This window comes from Poecile atricapillus, chromosome 3, assembly GCF_030490865.1.
Source record: "Poecile atricapillus isolate bPoeAtr1 chromosome 3, bPoeAtr1.hap1, whole genome shotgun sequence".
NCBI classification, from domain to species: domain Eukaryota; kingdom Metazoa; phylum Chordata; class Aves; order Passeriformes; family Paridae; genus Poecile; species Poecile atricapillus.
Window position 1 is genome coordinate 66,994,866 of NC_081251.1, and position 20,825 is coordinate 67,015,690.

General features: G+C 42.3%; 1 protein-coding gene across 2 annotated transcripts in view; it reads left to right on the top strand.

The window, feature by feature from the left end:
- Window positions 1-17,795: 17,795 nt before the first annotated feature.
- Window positions 17,796-20,825, top strand: part of SASH1 (SAM and SH3 domain containing 1) — a 532,432-nt gene continuing 529,402 nt past the window's right edge. Inside the window, exon 1 of one of the 2 annotated variants that reach the window (XM_058834786.1) lies at window positions 17,796-18,821. In XM_058834786.1, coding sequence (XP_058690769.1) covers window positions 18,366-18,821 — 456 coding nt within the window. In that variant the 5' untranslated portion in view covers window positions 17,796-18,365. The remainder of the gene's footprint in view (window positions 18,822-20,825) is intronic. The other variant, XM_058834787.1, reaches the window with a different exon arrangement.

Below are 20,825 nucleotides of genomic sequence, written 5' to 3' on the forward strand. Positions count from 1 at the left end.
TTCAAAAGTCCAGCAAACTTAGTGCAGGGAATTTTAAAGTCCTTGGATTAAAGGAAAGACCTGAGCTAGAAGAAAATCAGTGTGGGGTTGTTAGGGTGAATAGAAAAACTACTGATGGTGACAAAACCAGGCCTTAGCTACCTTTAAGGTAGATTATTTGATATGTAAATTCTTCACTTGGCTGAGAAAGGCAAGGAGAGAGGAAGAAAATGCACTGGAAACTGTTGTCAGTTATGGGTATAATGACAATTTGTTTTGACTGCATTTTTGTTTTTACCACTAAACTCTCCTGAAATTATGTCTTGCATGGTTTTCAATTTTTCAAGATTAGAAGGTGGCTTGTTCTTGTGAATGTCCTTGGTACAAAAGCTTCTCTCACAAATCTCAGTGTTTCTCTCTTGTAAGCATTTAATGGGCTTTTTGTATGCTTTTTGAAGTTGAGTGACCTTGTGCAACTCACAGTCTTCAAAGGAATGTGAACTGATGGACAGTGAAAAGCCCCCATACTTTGGGGCTGTGACTTCATTTTGGAGGTCTGGTATTGCTGCAGTGAGTTAAGCACAAACATCAATGCTGAAGTCTCCCTCCTCTTGCCTTCCTCCTCATAAAGGAACAGCTGGGACTTCTGAAAAACCCAACATCGGATATTAATTCACATTTGAGGAGTTTAATTTCAAATAATTCCATGAGCAGTGTTCCAGGATACTTTCTACCTTTCTGAGCTCCATCCATCTAACTTCTTCATTCTCAGCACTAATCCATGTGAACAGAGACCTTGCAGTAGTCTTGTTGCTCCAGTTGTTTCTACTTAATCAATCATGAAAACCAGCCTTGGGGTAAAGTTTTCCACATTTCTCACCTTCTAAGCTTGAACTAGCTCTTTGTCATTTTACCTCCAACATTAACAAGGTTTCTATAGAGAAAGAAAGATTGAAACCAAAACAAAGCAGATAAACAAAGGACTGCACTAACTTACCTTGGAAAACAAAGAACAGCTGATGGACAAGGAAAACCCACCAATGGTATGATTTTCCTCTGCTCCAAAAGAAATACTTGGGATGTTGATCTCCAGAGACTTCATTTGCCCTGGCACTGAAAGAAAAGAAAACCTCTAAATTCTATGAAAATACACCTGGAAACTCAATAATTATTCCCTACTCTATTTTTTCTCCTGTGCAAACAGTTCTGGTTGCCAGCATACATTGCAGTAGAAATCATCTGACAGGTTGTAGGTGGTGGGGTGGGATTTCACAAGAGTCAATGGCTCCGTTAAGTTGAAGTCGGTGTTATGAAAGCTACTTTTCCATGTGTCATGGGGTGGCTTTACCTTCAAGATAGCTTTGGGAACTAAGGAAGTTGAAGCTGCTGGTGGCTGATGGGAGTCTTTCCTCCTGACCAATTATCAGTCATTTCTAAGAACTGACAGCAGTTTTGACGATTAAAAAGTTAAGTCAACCTGTGAACACCTCCTTAAGATACAAAGTCAGAGGACTCTTGCTCTCTTTGTTTTCCTGGCTGTGAAAGGTAACAGAGCTCTGGCTGGCCTCCCATTCCCTGCCCAGGCCATGCGGCCCCATGGGGCAGGGGCTGGGCTGGGCCCAGCGGCTCCCGGCCGGGAGATGGGGCCTGTGGGGCTTGGCTGGTTCCTGGCTCGGCTGCAGTTTTTTTTGCTGTGACTGAATTCACCACAGATTGCCAAGTAAAGAAAGGCAAAAAAAAAGCTCTGTACCTGCGGTGGGCTGAGACAGGGACCACACTCTCCAGAGCAGCCATGAGGAATCTTCTATCGAAGACAGCTCCAGCTCCTGCTCTGGCAGAGATCACAGAAGCATCTACAAAGCCTGGGCAAGATTTTAACCTTTTCATTACCCAGATGAGACTTGCAGATTAATCCTTTTATCCAGAGAGAGAAAAAGAGAGTAATCAACATGTAAAGAGACTTTATAAACTATCAGAGACAGTAAAGAAAAGAAGCTTCAGAAAAGGTAGAGGATAAGGAGATGCTTTATAAGCTGAAATATTTTTCTGTTAAAGCTATGGAGATGGACAATAAGGTCTTGAAAAAAAAACTCCTTTAATTCATGACAGAGTATATAGGGAGGAATGGAGTGTTCAAAGTTTGAATTTTGAGCAAAAGATAGAGTAATTGTGATACAGTGAGGTGCTGGAACAGAGTGAGATAGAGTAATAGTTGAAGATTTGAGGCCTTGAGAGCCAATGAGAAAACTGTTTCCAGGGAAGCCCACAGAGACAGATGAAGAGGACTTTTGCCTTTGAATAACTCATCCTTAAAATGACATCCGTAGACTCATGGCCCATACACACCTCAGAGTGATGTGAAATGAGAGGAGTGAGCTCTGATGACAGGATTTCTGGGCAGTTGGCATCAGGGAAATAGGAAACTATAACAGAAATAGTTTTCTTGTGAGAAACTCCATAGATTAGCAGAAAGAGACTTCTGTTTCTCTACAAAGACTGATGAAAAGACTGTAGCAGGAATTGGAACTGTTTTAACCACCAAAGTTCTAAAGTTTTTTCTGTCTCTATGTTGTCACGTGTACAAAAGAATGGTCAAGTAGTGGGGGATAAAAGAGTATTCTGGAAGTTAATTCTGGTGTTTTTATTCTTGGAGTTTTGTTAATAAACTTTCTTTATTCCTTTTAAGTTTTAAGCCTGTTTTGCTCTTGTTCTAATCCATATCTCACAGCAAGAAATAAGTAATTTTTTTAGTTACTGCTTTAAAACCACGACACCATGTCTTTAGGCACTCTGGCCCTGCTTCCTCTTGCTGCTTTTCAAAATACAAATCTGCCTGTAAATCTATGTTGGGTTTAATTATTTTTGCTGGTTTTGCTGTTTCTTTTTTGTTTGGGTGGGTTTTTTTTTGTTTTGGGTCTTTTTATCAATGGCACAGGTTGAAGATTATGTCACTGCTGCTGATATTCTAATCTTCTGGACTGGAATCTTTGAAAGATCTTGGGTGTGCAGACTCCTAAGGCTGAACTTTGATCCACTGCTAGGGCTCACTTAAACAGAGCCTCCACCTGTAGCTTACACTCACTTGTTGGCAGTAGACTCCTGTCATGAAGCTGCAGTACTTTATGTGCTTAAAGACTTTAAAGAAAACAGCAGGTTTTGTTGGCAGATACAACAAATATCACATAAAAAAAAAAGGAAAATAAGATCTATCTCTGCTTTGTCACTATCTATGCAATAAGAGCTCTTAAATCCCCTCTTCCTTGTCACCATGCAAGCTTCCCAGTCATAGAGAGTAAATGCCTTGTAAAGACTGAAGTAAATTTGAGTAAAATGTATTGTATATAAGCAGGGGTAGATCCCCCAAAATAATTGAAATTACATAAATTTGTACTTTTGAAGAAATAATTGTTCCTTATCCTGTTACTTAGTTATAGATAAGCAGCACCAAGATGCTCTGTGATAGTCTCAAAACTCCAGAGTGAAGGTATCCTTCTTTTAGCTCAGTATTTTCTTCCTCTTAGCCACTCACACAAGATTATTCATTGAATTGCCTGTTATTCATCATACCCAATATGAATTTCTGAGCCTGTTTTCCAAATCTCCTCTGACCAGGCTAACTCTGGTTTAGCATGTTGTGGGGACTGGGGGGTGGCTGACTGCTATCACAGCTTTTTAAATGCAAATATGCAAATGACCTTCAGTTTGTCCTCCTTCAAATGCCTCTAAGCATAGCATGAATTTCCCCCAATATTAGACTGCTAATACCACCACTTTCTCCAAATCTCTAATTAGTATTTGCTTCTGTGTTGATGCCTGCTGGAATTAATTGATATTTGTTAGATGCTGAAGGGCAGGAACATATGGTGCCACCTTGTGTGCTGTGCTGATCTATATGAAATCCTGCTGCTGTGACTGCTGAGTCAGTTCTTTCCTTGTCTCAGCAATAGCAGTAGCTTCAGGACTGACAAGTAGAGAAGGTGAAAGCATTTAACCCATCATCTGAGCAATGTGGCTGCAGCTGCACTGGAAAATAGTAATAGAAAGATATTGGTAGTGAGAAACACTCAGTGTTAAATATCTGGTTTTCAGGCTACACCCAACTCAGGAAGGCTGCTTTGAACTAGGCTGATTCTGGTCCCCTGGGATGAACTCCAATATGCAGATGAAATACATTGATGTATTTCTGGAACACCTTTTTTTTAAAAAAATAAATAAATTATTTTTGACCAGAAGAAAAACAGCACCTGTGCTCTAAGGCTGCAATGTGATGCCCACCAAGCATTTGCTAATCTCTACCAAGTTTTTCAAAGTGTATCCAGGCTATGAGTTACTGGGGCCTCTCCCAGGGAGCATGTCTGACTGCTGCACAGGAGCCCAGCTCAGGAATACATTATCCTGGTTTCTGTATTTTGAAGAGATGGAAGAGGGTACCAGTGGCTTTATGTAGAAGGCTGACATTGTCTGACACTGTATCTGGGCAGTGAGATGTGAGGAAAAAAGCCTCGGAGTTCAGAGGCAGGAGGGGTTTCCAGAACCGCTGGAATTTTTATTCCTGCCTCACGACAGCTTAACAAAGTCTGAGCTGCTCAAGCTCTTATTCTTCGTGTCTGACAGGGGCCAGGTGCCACTTCTGCATTGCAGTGACCCATAGCACAGCTCTGCTCCCCAGCAGTCTGCCACAGAGAGCAGGGCACACATCCCTCCTCAGGAAGCTTTGCCCTTGCCCTGCTGCATCTTCCAGGCAGGGATGCTGTGCATCATTAGGCAAATGTTATTTCTTAGAAAGCAAAGGCTGGATTATAAATTTACTGATGTGCTGCTGCAAGATTAAGGGATCAGGTTTTGTACTGCAATTGCTGTGGGTGTCTGTTTACTTTTAGTTTGTTTGTGTTTTGCTGGTGTTTTTCAGTTTGGCTTTTTTTTCTAAATCATCCTATTCAGGAGCCAGTGTTAGTAGTATATATATTACTGGCTTCCTGACTCCTTTGTTCACTTGCTTTCCTTCAGAATAAATAAACTGAAAATACACTGAAAAGCCCTAAAAGGAAACAGGAGAAAACCAAGTGTGCAACCAAACCTAAACCTAAAACTAATTCTCCTTTGCAAGACAAGGTGGTTGCTGGGAATTAGAGGTGCTGAAGATCTAAGTGGGCCATAGCTTTTGGCATTGATTTGGTCCAGCTTACTCCCAGCTCTTCAGCACATGATAGTACCAGGGAATTAGTGCAGAGCTGGTGCAGGCAATCTAGCTTTGTTATTCCTAAACCATTCAGCTTAATCCCTGCCTAGAGAGAACACATGCATTGAATAAAAGTTTTTTGGTTTAAAGTTGACCTGTCTATTAAGGGTTGGTTTGGGGTATTTTGTTGTTGTTGTTTTTTGTTTGTTTGTTTTGTTTTTTCTATTTGCTTGGGTTTTGTTGTTTTTTGTTTGTTTGTTTTTAATTTTGAAAAAAATTATTTATGGACTTAACTACATACTAATTGAAAATTACATCCACATTTTTCTCATCTGAGGTAAACCACAAATTGACTACATTTACAGACAGGGGAAGGTGCTGTTAAGGCAAACATTCAATTTCCTGCTGAGAGGCTGTGAATCAGCTCACAAAGCAATACACACAGAGTTTTTATTCTATTGTAAAAATACTGGGGTGAATTTGTTGCCTGGAAGAAATGAAATGCAGTGAGATAGTGCAAAATGCCTTAATTTGTTGCTTGCTGACATAATGTGTTTTGGACAGCTTTCCATTATATTACCCTAAACAGCTGGACATTGGAGTTGATTGGATTTTTCAAATTTTCATAATTAATATAGAGGGTCTTTTTCTGATGGAATGGTATTTCTAGCACAGCAAAGAGTTATTTTGTTTCCCTTGTTTCACTCTCATTTATCTTCACATCTCTCTCACTGACTTTTTATTTCAGCACCTTTTGCTTTTCACGGGTCTTTAGTTCCATTAAACATCCAGCGCTAATTAGACTCTGTTGTCTAGACTGTACCAAACACTTCACTCAAAATCAAAGAGCATTTAATTAGTTAGTCTACAGGTTACACCCTATCTTGCAACATTAACACAAATGAACAGTTGAAATGCTTGTTACAGCCTAGCAAAAATGCAAAAAAAGCTTTTTTAATGGCAATCAAGATTTTAATTTTGTTATTGATGAAGGCAGGCATGACAAGTCCCTGCTACTCAGCTGAGTGTCAGGCTGTTTGTGTGGAGGAAAGGCAGGGAAGCAGTAATGCTTACTTCTATCCTTTCCCAGGAACAGCTACACAGAGCCACTTGTCTGTGCTGAGCACTCATGGGGTCGAGCCAAAAGTGGGGTGAAGCCACACAATGACATTGGCTTAGCACAGCCTGCCACAACCATGGGCAGGATCCACCAGAGTCTCACTCCTGCAGTTATTTGGGATCTCTGGGTATTTATTCTGGCATTCACATGGGATGCATTGAAGTCAGAAGCAATGGGTAATATAGTCATATCTTACTGTTTGCAGTGACTACAAAAATAAATAGAATGTTAACTGTATCCTGGGCTGCTTCAAGAGGTTGAGGTGATTCTGCCTCTCTACTCTGCTTTGCTGAGATGCCACCTGCACTGCTGGCAGTGCAAAGTTTACTAAAACTTACTGAAACTCCAAATCACCACAGCAAGTGATTTTGTGAAAGTCTTCTCTTTCTTTAAGAAAAAAACGGAAAGAAAAGGAACTCCTCCACACTTTAAGCTGCCCCTGCAAAAAAACAGCTGTCATGGAAAATCATATGAATGGCATTAAATACCAGACATAGTTCATGATCTCTGAATATTCTGGATTGAAAATACAATGGTTGCTACAGAGGCAACTAATACTAAGCACTTCACTGAAGATATTAAATCTCAAGTAATTTTTCAACTGCTCAAAACTACAAATAATTATTTGTGGTCTCTGCAGTGGTCCGAGTGTTACATTGAAAAAATGGAGATGGCTAAACAGAGACAAAAACTTGATATGAAAGTGCTTTAAATCTGTATGATCTCTGGAATACTTGGAGAAAAATATCTGCTGAAGTGAATGAACAATTCTTCTCAAAGCAGTACAGGGTAGTGTTTTCCGGGCATGCTTTACCCCTCCTTCCTTCTCTCCTCAATAACAATCATCTAGCAGCATTCGAAAAGGAAATTACTTCAGGTTCAGAGTCTGCCTCTATTTTGCAAGATATTTAAGGGTCTGTTGAAGTCAAACTCACCAAATGAGTTTTTTCTTGCAGATGGATCTACGTAAGTCATCTTTTCAAAGAAAACTTGTGCTGAAATATGCAGAACTGTTCAAGATGTACTTGAGATAATTTGCTGACAGCATTGGTTAGGCAACGCAATCTGCAAGAGCCAGTTGTGCAACTAAAAAGGAAAATAAAATAAAAATAATAAACTGATGGGCTGCCCCCTTAAAAACTTGAAAAAATATATTTGATAGAGAAAATAACAGAAGCAAAACAGAATTAGATTTGTAATGCTTAACTCACTTTAGTGATCTTCAGAATGCTACACTTCAGTCACTTGCTTTGGTTCACTAGCATTGCTATTAACAGAGGCTGATGCATTTGTGTTGTTCCTATTGTAAAGTATAAAAATTATATTGGTATTACCAATTTCTAAATATTATTATCATTTTTACAGTGCACTACTACCAAGAATGATTGCTGCAAGACCTCTCTCTTTCTTGTTTATTCTAGCAGTAAAAATCTGATGAAATGAGGAAGTTTTAACATTCTTCCTCATGAAATTAAAATCTTCAAAATTAAGTTGAGCTGTGCACTGACAAAAAATAGCACATATTCCTACTCAATGTGTTCATTTTTTTGTTTGTTTTTCCTGTAAAAAGATCTTGCTACAGCAAAATTTTAATATAATTACATTAAATTCAGATAGGGAGGGACCAAATATATAGCTGCTATCTCTGCATGGTGATTTGCAATGGATGTGCGATGCCATGAGTATGGGGTGTCTGCCACTCCTTCAGGGGAAGGCAGGTAAATAAAATAAAATTTCCTTCTTTATATTTATTTTAGTATATAAAGCAGCACGTGTGAGAAGCAGCTGTGATATGTCAATGGAGAAATATATCTTTAAACAGCCATCAGAATTAGCACTTTAGAGGCCACGTCTTTGACTGATGACTGCAGCAGTGTTTTAGAGGTGTTATACCTCAGGGGAATTGCAGAGACTGCTGGAACATAGGTCAGATTAGGAAATACTAAAAGAGAGGCATTGAATGTTTGAATGTTTTCAGTTTGCGTTGTAAGAGGACACTTTTTTTTATTTGTACTTCAGGCAGGGGAAAAATGAAGATATGGTGTTCTATCTTTACTTTTTGGAGCTCTGAAAGCTCCCTACATCATTGGTCTGGCATCCATAAACACTATTCCAAGCTGTACACCTCACTTAGGAGTAACCCAGTATTCAGATTTAGTTTATTCTGGAAGTTCAATGAAGTCCTCTAGCATAGCAAAGATGCATCTACATGCTTTGTACAAAGTGCCCTCAAAATTTTACTCAAGTTTTTAAAATTAAATTAATTATGTATTACAATTTATATTCATGAGTGTTAAAGTTGAATTACTAGGCAGAACTCAGAGACATGTATGTCCCACTTCTACAGTTTTCTTTGATCTCATTGATACGATCTTCCATTTTGTATTCCTTATCTAATTCACAAAAGTCTTTAGCCTCTCTCTTGGTCTTACTTCAAAAATGTGCCACTTCTGATGATCCCTCCTACAATCACAGTAGACAGGTGGTGGGTAGCTCAGCATAGCAGTGACTAAGGGAGAAAATATCCATGAAATAGGGACTTTAGAGTTTAAAACGTTGATTTCAAAAGATTGAAAACATCCAAAGAGGACTGTCTTTTTCTGAAAGTAAAAGAGATCATTTGTGTGAAATGGGATTTTGTTGAAAGCTTGTAACACAAAACCCATGAACTTCACTGAAGGTAGGGCATTTTGCCTGGGCTGGAGCTGATGAAGCTTCCTTTGGTTTGATTTTTGTGGTTCTAAGAGAGGTGAGCTTTTATTGCAAAAAGACATGGAATGTCTACAATGGTATCTTACTGCTAATAGAAAGGTAGGCTACAGATTGGCTCATAACCCTATTGACTGGCATCCTAAGAAAGAGGATTGGCTTTTTATATTTTCTGGAAAAAGGAAAAATTATTCATTACAGCACATCTCCTCAGGATACTTCTGACACTTCAGCTAACCAGCCTGAATCAATGATAGTTTTTTAAGGCTAAGACTGGTCAGGGACAAAGATGTGTTAATCTTCTATCTGGTCTTCAACCAGGCTGGAATGAAAGAGGAATTGCCCTAATATTTGATTAATTCATAATAAGCTAATTCATAAGCTAATTATGTTAGCTTTAGATCAAACCCTGACTCTTAATTCCAAATCAGAGTCTTGAACTTTGAGGACATGATTTGACCTGTCTCAAATCATTAGCAGGCTTGCAGAGGCTTGTTAGATGCAAAGGTGATGTGCTTCGTGACATACTTTGGACACCTGTTCTCTCAAACCTCTGAACTGCGGTTTTGGTTGGCATCAGCAATAGCTGTTTTCCAGGCTGTGTGACTGCTGTTCTTACCATAAGAGTTACTAAGATAACTAACTGGATCCCCAAATTCTACTCTGGTAAGAGGCTGTGACACAGGTGGAGAATTTACTTGCACAGAATCTGGGAGCGCAGAAATGTCCCTGGTCCACCAACTTCAAAACCAGAGCTATAGACTTAAAACTGTGTCTTCTGAATGTCACAACCTGAAATGACAACAAGAATCAGGATCCTGACAAATGCCAAGGTGTTGTCAATAAGGCTGTTTCTGGGTTTGGTTTGACCCATGTCTAGATTAGAGTTGGTGTCACAGCTTGGATCAGTTCACATGTGCAGCCCCTTTCCACTTGTACAACACTCCTATATTGCATACTCGGTTGAAGTGGGTGAGATGTGAAAGTCTGCAGGTGCCTGGAAGGAAAGAAAACATTCTCCATCCCCCTACCAACACTTACAGGGTTAAAAAGCATCAGTGGTTTGCACATATGGTATTTTTAAAATTTTTAAGTTATTTGCTGTATAACTTGTTTTTCTCTTCTCCCACCAGAGGTCCAGTGGTTAACTGGCAGATCCATCCTTCTTTCTACAGCCAAGGTCTCTACCCCTTAGCAGTCTTCCCAGATTCATTTCAAATAGAAACTGTAATTAAAGATAGATGTTGATTCACTCTAATGAAAGTGTTTGTACATTAATGGAAACTGCATACATGCTATCGAGAAATGAAGACCCAGTAATACAAAGATTAAAAAACTTCTGTTGAGTTACTGTCTGTTGAAAAAAGAATTAAAATCCAAGACATCAAAAATATAAAATGGATGTGTTCTCTGGAGATAAAACCCATCATCTTGATTTTGTATTACAGAAAAACTCCAGGTTCTTTTAGCTGTCATGACTCAGAGGAACAGAAAACCCAAGTTACTTCTTTGTTTTTCTTACTCACATTTCTAATTATACTGTTTTATCAACTTTAGCAGAAATATGTGTGGTGTAAATTAACTCCTATGACTGTGAGAACTCTTGTTTGGTAATTCCCTGACCTTAATATATTCTGCTAGCCTTGTATTTATCCATCTAAGCAGTTAAAACCCCACAGATGCAGCAGCTGTGTCTGCTTGTGTCAGGAAGATCCTGGGTATCAGTTGCAGGAAGGCTGGAATCAACACTGACTTAATGAAGAGCTGCTGCTGTGGCAGTTAGTGGAAGCAAGGGGGGTGTGATGGGCTGGGCTTTTGTGATGTATGATCGACTCCTGACATATCAAGGAATGTCGGAATTAGTCCCAGACAGGAAAAAAAAGACCATACAAAAGGCAGGAGCTGAGATGCAGCACTGTCTTTTGGGACACCTAGTTGAATGACTGACAAAAATCTATTATGTAGAGAGGGGTGAGCGTCACTAAAAGGTCTCACAGCATTTATTTTGACAGGATGATTAATTTCTCATTACTCATCCAGGATGGGGATATCTGGGGGGAATTAGGGAAATATTTGATTCTTTCAAACATTGATTATTTGGAGAAAAGCTTTTGCATAAATCCAAACACTTTATACTGTCTTTGTTTTGAAATGGCATAGCATAGACTTTCTAATTTTTTGGTGGAGTCTCAGCAGTCTCAGGACTCTTTATTTCAAAGCCAGGAGCCAAATCCTTATCTGTTTCAGATGGTCTAACATACATGGCCCATGTTTTCATGCCAGCTGCTTCCTTCTCTTCCTCCAGGACTTATGGTCCTGCTGTTGTGATGGAGGATATCCATAAGAGGATAAATCCTGACTGCTAACCTGCAGTACTGCTTCACTCTAGTAATTTTTACCTGATAGCTACCTGGATAATAATCTTACCTTCTTCCTGTGAGGAAGCACTTTATGTTCAATGACCCTCAAGAAATAGAATAAGTATTTGCCTCTTTGCTCTTGTTGATTTCTACCTTGCATGGCTCCTGCTTTAAGACCTTGTATTTGAAGTGCCAGAAGGAAGTTCTGTATGTTTATAACATTTACAGTAGCTGAGCTCAAGAGAGAAAGGCAAAGCTAGGATGGTGCTTTCACCCTTCACAAAAGCCATACTTAGTAATGGCCACACTGAATCAGATATGAAGCCCCTCTAGCTCGGTATTTTGTCTAGGTAGCACGTGCCTAAGTGAAAAATAAATACACGAACGGGGAGAACATTACTAGGAAATTTTCCTACTTAACTATTTTTGTTGGAGGTGTAGGGGGAAAGAATTAGGTCTTGAGACAGCAAGAGAAGCAGAAAACTGAAAGTGAGAAGTGTGAACAAAAAAGCTATTCAGAAGGGATGTTGTAAAGGAAAAGAGGAGGAATTGTGGAAATAAGAGATGGTGAAATAACACAGTACATGAGGCAGAGAGAACTGCAGAAAATTTCTTGGGATAATTGATGTGTAGAAAGGATGGAAGAATGGAGCAGTTGGAGAAAGAGCCCATGGAATAAGGGAACCTGAACACATCAGCAGGTAAGAGGAACAGCCAGTCTCTACTATTGGCTAAGTACATAACAGAAAAAAGTTTAAGAACACCGTTGTAATGCATATCTACTTAATAGAGTCTGGGTTTTGAGCAATTTTGAAAATCTCATTTTTTTCTATCTTCCCCTAAATATGGGAAGATTTGCATATAAATTGCTGAAGAGAGCCAGAGTAAAATCAAACTAGGCAGAAACTAGTACTTGTTTGCCATAGGGCAGCTACAGAGCATAGGAAGCTCTGTAGGATGAATGGGGGATGCTGCTCTGGGAGCACACAGAAGACTCAGCTGGTCTGAACTGAATGGCAGGGGTTTTTCCCTGGTATCCACCAGGGCCAGGATACTACCCTGAGATCTTAGGACACCAGAGGACCCTTTTGGAAGGGAGAGGATATTTTCTGGAAGGTTGAAGGGTTCTCGCCTTTCCTGGAATATGCTTTCTCTTCCACAGGAATTACAGCTGTCAATCACAGCTAGTGCATCAAGTATTAGTGCAAAGTTGCACAGGCTAATTAGAAATGATGGATTCATTTCTTCCCATTTTATTAAATCCTTTTCTTCTCTTTGGTTTCCTGGAAACCTGGTGCTTGATGTTTGTGGATTTTCACAACGTATTTGTTTAAGGCATGTGACTATACTGACTGTGAGTTCAATTTTGTTAAGCCTTAGCTAATGCTTTAAATTAAATTTCTCACTGGAAAAAAAAATCCAACTTAAAAGCCTCATAAAGATTGTTGTTTCATGATTCATGCATGTGTCTTATGAAGAAGCTCTTCTTGATGAAGATGAGTAAGTGGAACTTCATTGAAAAAAGGAAACAGAAATAAATGACCAAGAGAGAAAAGCTTTAAGCTTTTTCTTCATTTTGATTTCTGGACAATATCACATGAATTGGATCACTAGACTGTAAATTGTGAGGGTGTAAATTAGTTTTCTATCCACTGTGCTGATATTCAGCTGGTATTTGTAGGGATTTCCACAACTTATGGAGTAGTAAGAAGGTAACTATTTGTAATAATTTAGGATTTCTTCTTATATTTATCTACAATGAATAGTTCACTTAAAGAGCATTCAGTGTGAAGCAAAATGTTTTGATTTTGCATAAAATTCAACCATGCACACACCATTTCAGCACTACCTTCTGGCTCAAAGCTAATAGCAATGACAGTAGGTCAGTGGTTTATGTTTGTAAAGACAAACCCACCGTGAATTATTATGAAAATAGGTGTCTGTCAGCAGCTGGTAAAATAGTGACAGAATTTATGTTTTGGTTTAGGGTAATTTTGTTTTCTTTCAGGATAGAGTCTTTGTTACAAAAGGCCAAGAAGGTAAAAAACTTTTACAAGTCCATTTACCTTCTCATAGACAGTGACATCAAAATTAAAGTGTTCAAAGTTGACTGGTTAATGGAGAATTTGCTAGTCTGTGGAAGAAGTTGGGCTCTTATACTTTTTCTTTCTGTTACTAAGGAAAAAAGGGGTAATTTTTAGATTGAATTCTTGTAACAACTTCTTCTGATGAAAACAGTAGCTTTGATTTGGATGTTTATTCCCATTTCTATTCAGTTGCTTTATCTATCTCATTAAAAAGAGAACTGGAATGAATGCCTGTAAACTTTTATGGGAAAGGAGACTCACAGTAAATAAACTAGCAGTTCTGTTTCAAATGCACTCTCAAATCCAAATGAATTTTATGTTCACAACAACAGAAAAAAAGGGTATTTCATCAGCAAATCCCTTCACATTCCGTGTTGTATAGTCCCAGTGAGCATTAAGTTATTATAAACATAGTGAGTAAATTCAGAGCGGGGTCGTGTTTTTGTATATTTTAAAGTTTTCTTTATAATTAAAACATTGTTTTATTTATATAAAATTTGAAGTGATATATCTGTTTTGTAAACAGTTCTATTTTTACATTTAAATTTAATATAAATTCCTGATTGCTATGTTCTCATCAATCTCCTTTTTTTGTTTGTCTTTTCTGTGCTAAAACTTTTACTTACCTCACAAACATCATGTTTTCAAGTTTTTGTCTGCTGACAAAATATGAGAAGAGGCTAGGAGAACTTGGTTTGTTTATCTTGCAGATGAAAAGGCAAAGGGAACCATACTGCAGTCTTTCATTGCCTGTGGGGAAAGCCATGGAGAAGACAGAGCCAAACCATTCATAGGAGTGCTCAGCAAAAGGACATGAGACAAAGGTCACAATTGCTTTGACCAGACAAGAGGAAGAAATTCTTCGTGGTGAGAGTAGGTCAGTGCTGGAAGAGACCACCCAGAAAGAACCTCCTGGGGAACCTCCATCCCTGCGGATTTTCAGAAGTCAACAGGCCAAACCCGTCTGCAACCTGATCGGAGTTTGCAATTAGGTCTTTGAGTAGAGTATGGGACTGGGTGACTTCCAGGGGTCCTTTCCAATCTAAATTTTCCTAATCTTCTATGAAAGAGTACTTTAAATAATGGTCATCTGATTTTTTAATGAGGAAAAGTCAGTCTCCAGAATACTTAACAGATATTACTTTCCATTACAGTTAGTAATGGGAATTGAGTTAGCTGTGGGAATTGACATGATGTATTCCAGTTCTCAAAGTTCTGAGTTTATTTCTCTGCAGAGCTTACATGGGAAAATCTTTAGATACCGAGTTATGTTGCCATATGTTTTTTAGGATTAACAGTTTGGGTAACACATTAGATACATTCAAACCTTCTCTCAATCATTGTTATTCCCCACTGGACTCTTTGCCAATGTATGCCATGTACAGTCAAACAATTGCAACATTTTACACACAAGTATAAACAGCTCTATTTGCCTGAACTAATAGCCCGGTTCTGCAAACATTTGCCATTGTGTATGAGTAGTTTTAGTGAATTATTCACCTTGTGCCCTAGTGGAAACCCTAGAAAAATATTTGTGAGTCTGGTTCTGTCCCTTTAAAAAATCCACAGAAATATTAGCTTCCACTCGTTTATTACACATGATTCTTTGCAACATAATGATGGGGTACTCAGTCTGTGTGTAAATCTGACTTTCCTGTTCTACTTGAACACCTCCACAAATATCTTGATGGAATTGTATTCATTTCAGAGTCTTCCTCACATTCATCCATTATGGGAATACTCAGTTTTAAGTGTTTGTGCTCTTGTCTAGTTTTTTTTTTTCAGCCATCAAATATGTGAGTGCATGATTCAAAACACTGAACAGTATTCAGGTATCCAGAGCAAATTCCCATACTCCTTCTTTAATGTGTCAAAAATCAAATAAATCTTGAAGGTAGAAACAAATAAACAACTCTAAGTGTTCCTGAATAATATCACTGCACTTAATAAAAAGCACATAGAGGAGTTTTTCAAACTGAGTTTGATGCTACCAATCAAAACATGCCTCCATTTTCTGCTCTGACACTTTTTGACTTTCTTCCTTCTTTACTACTGTATTACCTTCCCAACATATTGACTACCCTCCCCCATTTTGTGCTGTCTAGGAACTCCCTGAGTATGTATTCCACCATGGCATTGGGAGCATCAATGATTATTTTTATTGTCGTTTATTTTTGTATTTCAAAGTCACATGAAAATTTACGATATTTGCTGACAGGTGACTTAATTTTGTGAAACCAAAATCAGTGCCAAACAACCACATAGTTTCACAATGTTGTACCTTGCCATCCTCCACAGTCCCATGGAAGTGCACCACTTCTGCTGTCCCATCAGAAGGGCCTTACCCTTTCACCAAGCACATCCGAATCATAACATTTGCAATATCTTAAAAGCTTTTCAAGACAAAAATGCACACATAAAAATTATATTATTCAGTATTTATTGTCAATAAGACTGATGAATAGGGCCTGCACCAGTCAGTTTTTCCTGCCTCTCATACCATCAGTTCCAGCTCCAGATCACAGAACCTCCTTGCTAATTTTTCCGGTGCTGTCAGTCTTTCACCAGGTCTGTGAAGAGAAGATAATTGCTGCTTCAATCTGTCTCTGGGCTGTGAAGAGAGTTTGACATATCATGTGGTCTGGAAGGAAAATAAGATTAAGGAATAAAAAAAAAAAAAAAAAGAAGAAAAGGATGGAAGGAGATTTTAAAAGGAGTCAAATGCTCTTCCTCCCTTTCTCCCTCTTTAGCGGACGAACCTGTGATTCCTAGGCTTCATACCCAGAGGCTGCATTTTAACCACAGGTAAGTAGCTAACCTTTCCGTAACACCTTGCAGTGCAATGCTTTCTGTGACAACGCCGCTGTGCTGCGCAATCCTGTGGCGACCTCCATGAAGCCTGAGGACAAATGTGCGCCTAACTGCTCAAGAAAGTCCTCCAGGAAACCCATTACGAGTAAAGCCCCGCGCCACGTTACAAAAAGGAGCGTGTAAAGGTGCCTCCGGCACCCCTGTGCTGTCCCCAGCTCCCCCCAGCCCGCGTGGGGAGGGATCTCCGCAGGAGAACAAGTTCGCAGCAGTTTAAAATGAGAATGTCAGGGGGTCCCCTCAGCCCGTGGGGCGGGCGAGGGGAGCGGGGGCGGCGGCGGGGCCGGGTTGGCGGCGCTTCCCTCGGTGGCCCGGCGGGGGCGCTGCGAGCCCGGCCTTGGCGGGCGGCGCGCGGCGCCTCAGCAGCCCCGGGCGGCCCCAGCGGCCCGGCGGGGGAGCGGGGCCGGCGCCTCCCGCCTGCCCGCGCCGCCTCCCGGGGCAGCGCCGCCTCCCGGGGCAGCGCCGGCCTGCTCCCCTCCGACCCGCCAAGGGTCCCCTTTACACCGCCAAGGGCTCGCTGCCCACCGGCGCAGTCGCCGCCGCCGTCGGTCCGGCTGTCCCGAGGGCGCTGGGGGACAGCTCCCCAGGCCGTGCCCCCTCGGCGTTCCCTTGCCGCGGCGAAAACGGGGACGGGCAAGCCCGGTGGGGAGCCCGGTGGAGAGCCCGCGGAGAGGCCGCGGAGCGGTGGCAGCCCCGAGCCGCTGTCCGGCCAGGCTGCCTTGCCCCCGGGCCAGCTGCACGCCCCCTCCCCTCGCCGCCGGCGGGTCGGGCTGGACAGGCGGGCGGGCGGCGGCAGAGACCGCGGGCGGCCGGCAGGGAAAGTTGGAAAGGCCCGGGGGAGAGCCGGGCAGGGGACTGGCAGCGGGGTGGCGGGCGCGGAGGAGGAGCGGGGAGAAGCCGCACCGGGAGGAGCCGGAGGAGATACGCGGGCGGCGCATCAGGCGCCTCCGGGGTAGAGGAGAGGGAGGACCCGGGCGGGGAGCACCGCTCCGGGTATCGGTGGCCGGGAAGGGAGAGCTCCGCCGGCATCCGGGGAAGGCGGGGGCAGCGCCGGTGACCTGCCGCAGATCGGCTCATCCGCCGCCGCCGGAGGATGCACGAAGCGCCGGCCGCCCGCACGGCCCCGCCGCCGCCCCCTCCTCCCCACGGCGGCTGCGGGCAGCGGCGGGAGCGCCAGCGGAGATAGGGGAACGCGGGGAAAGTTGTGCGGGCCGGGCGTAGGGCTGCGTGCCCCGCTGGGGCAGGAGGGCACCGCCAGCATCAGCGCGGGGAAAGTGGGGTTGGAAAGCATTTTCTGGTCTCGCTGCCAGCGAAGCGCATTTAACCAGCATTACGGGGATGAAGGGAAACTGGGAAAGTAACTCGGAAAAGTGAGTGGGAATTTTTTTTTTTTTTTCCCTTCCCTCTGTTTTGCTCCTAATCCGAAAAGAGCCGTTTAAAAGGAAAGCAAAAGCCGCCGTGTGCGCCCGCTGCTGGGAGAGGCACGGGAGAGGAGGCACTGCACACCGGCACCCCTGCCCACGCTGGGTGAGGGTGCGGGATCCTGCGCTCGGCTCTCCCCCGACACCATCGTGTACCAAAGCAGCTACTTAGAGTAAACAGATTCATCATACGACAGAGCGCAGGAAGGTGAGACAGAAGCAGAAACAGAAACTAACACTGAAAGGAAGAAAGCAAAAAAAAGACAGCGACTACGAATTACTTCCAGAGAAAGTGGGTGGATGTTGTGCAGCAGCGACCTGGGATTTTAGGGGATGCACCCTTATATTTTGCTTCTCTCTAGTCTGAGCCTCTCTTCTCCGGTGGCAGAAAGCAGCTGTACTTGGTACAAGAGGAGGAATAAGCAGGAGGGGTTCGCTCAGCAGTGCTTGCGGTGCCCTACTGATCTGCTTTAAGGATTTTTTTTTTTTTTTCTTTTCCTGGTGGATGTTTTCTTGACCTTGATTTTGAGACCTCTTACTTGCATCGCAGTTTTTGTGGCTTTATTTCCTTTGGCGAAAAGTGGAAAGGGGGAGGCTGGCTTGGGTGCTGAAAGTTGCAGTCGTTATTATTTTGGAGCCAGCATGTGCACCAACATAGTCTACGAGTGGCTGAAGACCCTGCAGCTCCCTCAGTACGCGGAGTCATTCGTCGATAATGGCTACGACGACCTGGAGGTCTGCAAGCAGATCGGCGACCCGGACCTGGATGCCATCGGCGTTGCCGTGCCCCACCACCGGCGCCGAATCCACGAAGCCGTGAGGCGGCTGAAGGAGGCGGACGAGAGGGCGGCGGGGCTCTATTTCACCCTGGAGCCGCCGCCGCCGCCCCCCGCCCCCGCCGGGCGCTGTCCCCGCCGGGCGGGGGGGCCGGAGGAGCCCCGGCGGGGGGCGGCCCCCAGGGCCCGGCCCGGCGGGCGGAGGGGGGCGGCCGGGGGCGGGGGGCTGGTCGCGTACCCCAGGCTGAAGCTGAAGATCATGATCCGGGACAAGCTCATCCGCGACGGCATCAACCTGAGTAAACCGCCCTACTCCAACAAGGTAAGAGGGTCCCGCCGGCCGCCAGCCCAGCAGGAGCCGTGGTGTCGGGTGTGCAGGAGTAGCGGGGCGGCTGGGCAGGAGATGGGGGTCCGGCTGGGCCTGGTCCTGCCTCTGCCATGCAGCGGTGCTGAGTTTCTCCAGTTGTGCCAGTGGCATTCTAGAGGGGAATATGGCAGGGACTGAGCACCAGCAAGGTGTGAAGAGTAGTGGGGCCAACAAAGGCCAGATCCATCAGCACTTTTTGGCATTGGTGGTATGACATGGTGCTTGCTGTGTTTCGGTTTTGCCTCCCTTTTTTTTTCATTAACATGTTCTTTCAGTCCACTTTAGTTTGAGATGGGAAAGTGGAAATTGACAGGATGGTCTTAATGATTCAGGTGTTTGTCTTTTCTGTGAAACTTTTCCATTGTGTTGAAGAGGGATGTCTTCACTCATCTTTTGCTAGTGGTCCTGTTGTAGTGTTTCTGTTGGTGAAATGGCTCCTGAAGCAGGTGGTCATCTGGCTGGAGGAAGAACTCCAGCAGCTGAATCTAACTGTTGCCTGGATTTATTTGCTGGAAGATGGTAGTAACTGGTGAATGTCAAAACTATTCATCTGCTGCTCCAGCACAGGTCAGTCCATCTCCAGGATGCACAGTCTGCTGAGAGACCAGGAAAGGGTACATCTCAGAAGAGTCCGTTCCAGTCTGATGAAACTTCCATGTTTACCTGGTTCTTATCTTTTGAAAAGGTTACAATGTAATATTCAACAGTTTTGAAAGTTTGAAATTGTTTTGTCTGAAATATTTGGTAGGTTTCCTGCAGGAAATATAATATGCAGAATAAGTAAAACAATAGAATATAATTATTAATACAGTGGAAAATTATTTGTGAAAGAAACTAAGGTATACATGGGGGTCCGTTTCAGAGCTCAGAGTGAAGTGCTTCAGAGTAGTTTGATGACCCAAGTTTGCTGTATTTTCTTCAATGAATTGAAGTCCTATTTTTCAGAAACACTGAGCAGTTGATGTTGGCCTTCAACTTGTGGGTACCTTTTATCTCTGAAATGTACGGAAGCAAGGTGATGGGGAAGGATGTGAATCTGGGTTTACGGAAATGTGACGAATTAAAATTGAGAATGTATTATCTGCTGTCAGGGACATGGGCGTGAGGATAATGGGTAAAATTCAACTTGCATAACATTGTCAAGGTGCAGATAATAAAACTGCAAATTTCTGTATTTTAATTTTTCAACATCTCAGTGACAGAGGCCCCTAGTCACTTCTCAAATACAACACAGTTGTCTAGTTTGGGATATTTATTTGTTCCCTTTTCCTGAACTTCTGGCTGATGATGCGGTAAGAGAAATGATGTTGGATTTAACAGTCATGAACATATAGTCTAAGTGCAGCATCTTCCAAAAGTTACTGTATTGTTTTGGGGAGATTTTTTTTCATGCTCACCATTTGGAGTAACACTTCATTAGACTGAAATTACCATTACATGTCTGATATAAAAAAATTCCATGGAAGTTCTGGCTTGTCAGTGTATCTTCACCACATTACCACCTCCACAGCTATATCACATCTTCCTTTGGACTTTGTGTGTGTTCTTAGTTACGAATTCAGTCTTTCCAAGTGGATCCTCTGCCTTCTCTCGGTGGTATTTTAAAGTTGTGTAGAAGTGGCACTTTGGGACATGGTTTAGTGGTGGACTTGGCAGAGCTGCGTAATGAACTCAGTGGTCTTAAAGGTCTTTTCCAACTTAAATGATTCTATGATACTCTTCCATGGGAATTGTAAAATTTATAAGATGCCAGCATATGACATCAATTCAATTCAAATCTTTGGCATTGATTTCCTCTTTAGCTCACTTTATTTTAATTTGATGGGTCTGATAATAATGGTGGCTTAACTGTCAGGACAAGCTTTCCTTACAGAGAAAGCATCACTCAGCTTAAATCTAAATGTAATATTTTGAAATACAAAGAGAAACAAAGTTTACTTTCCTAGTTTTATTTTAGGC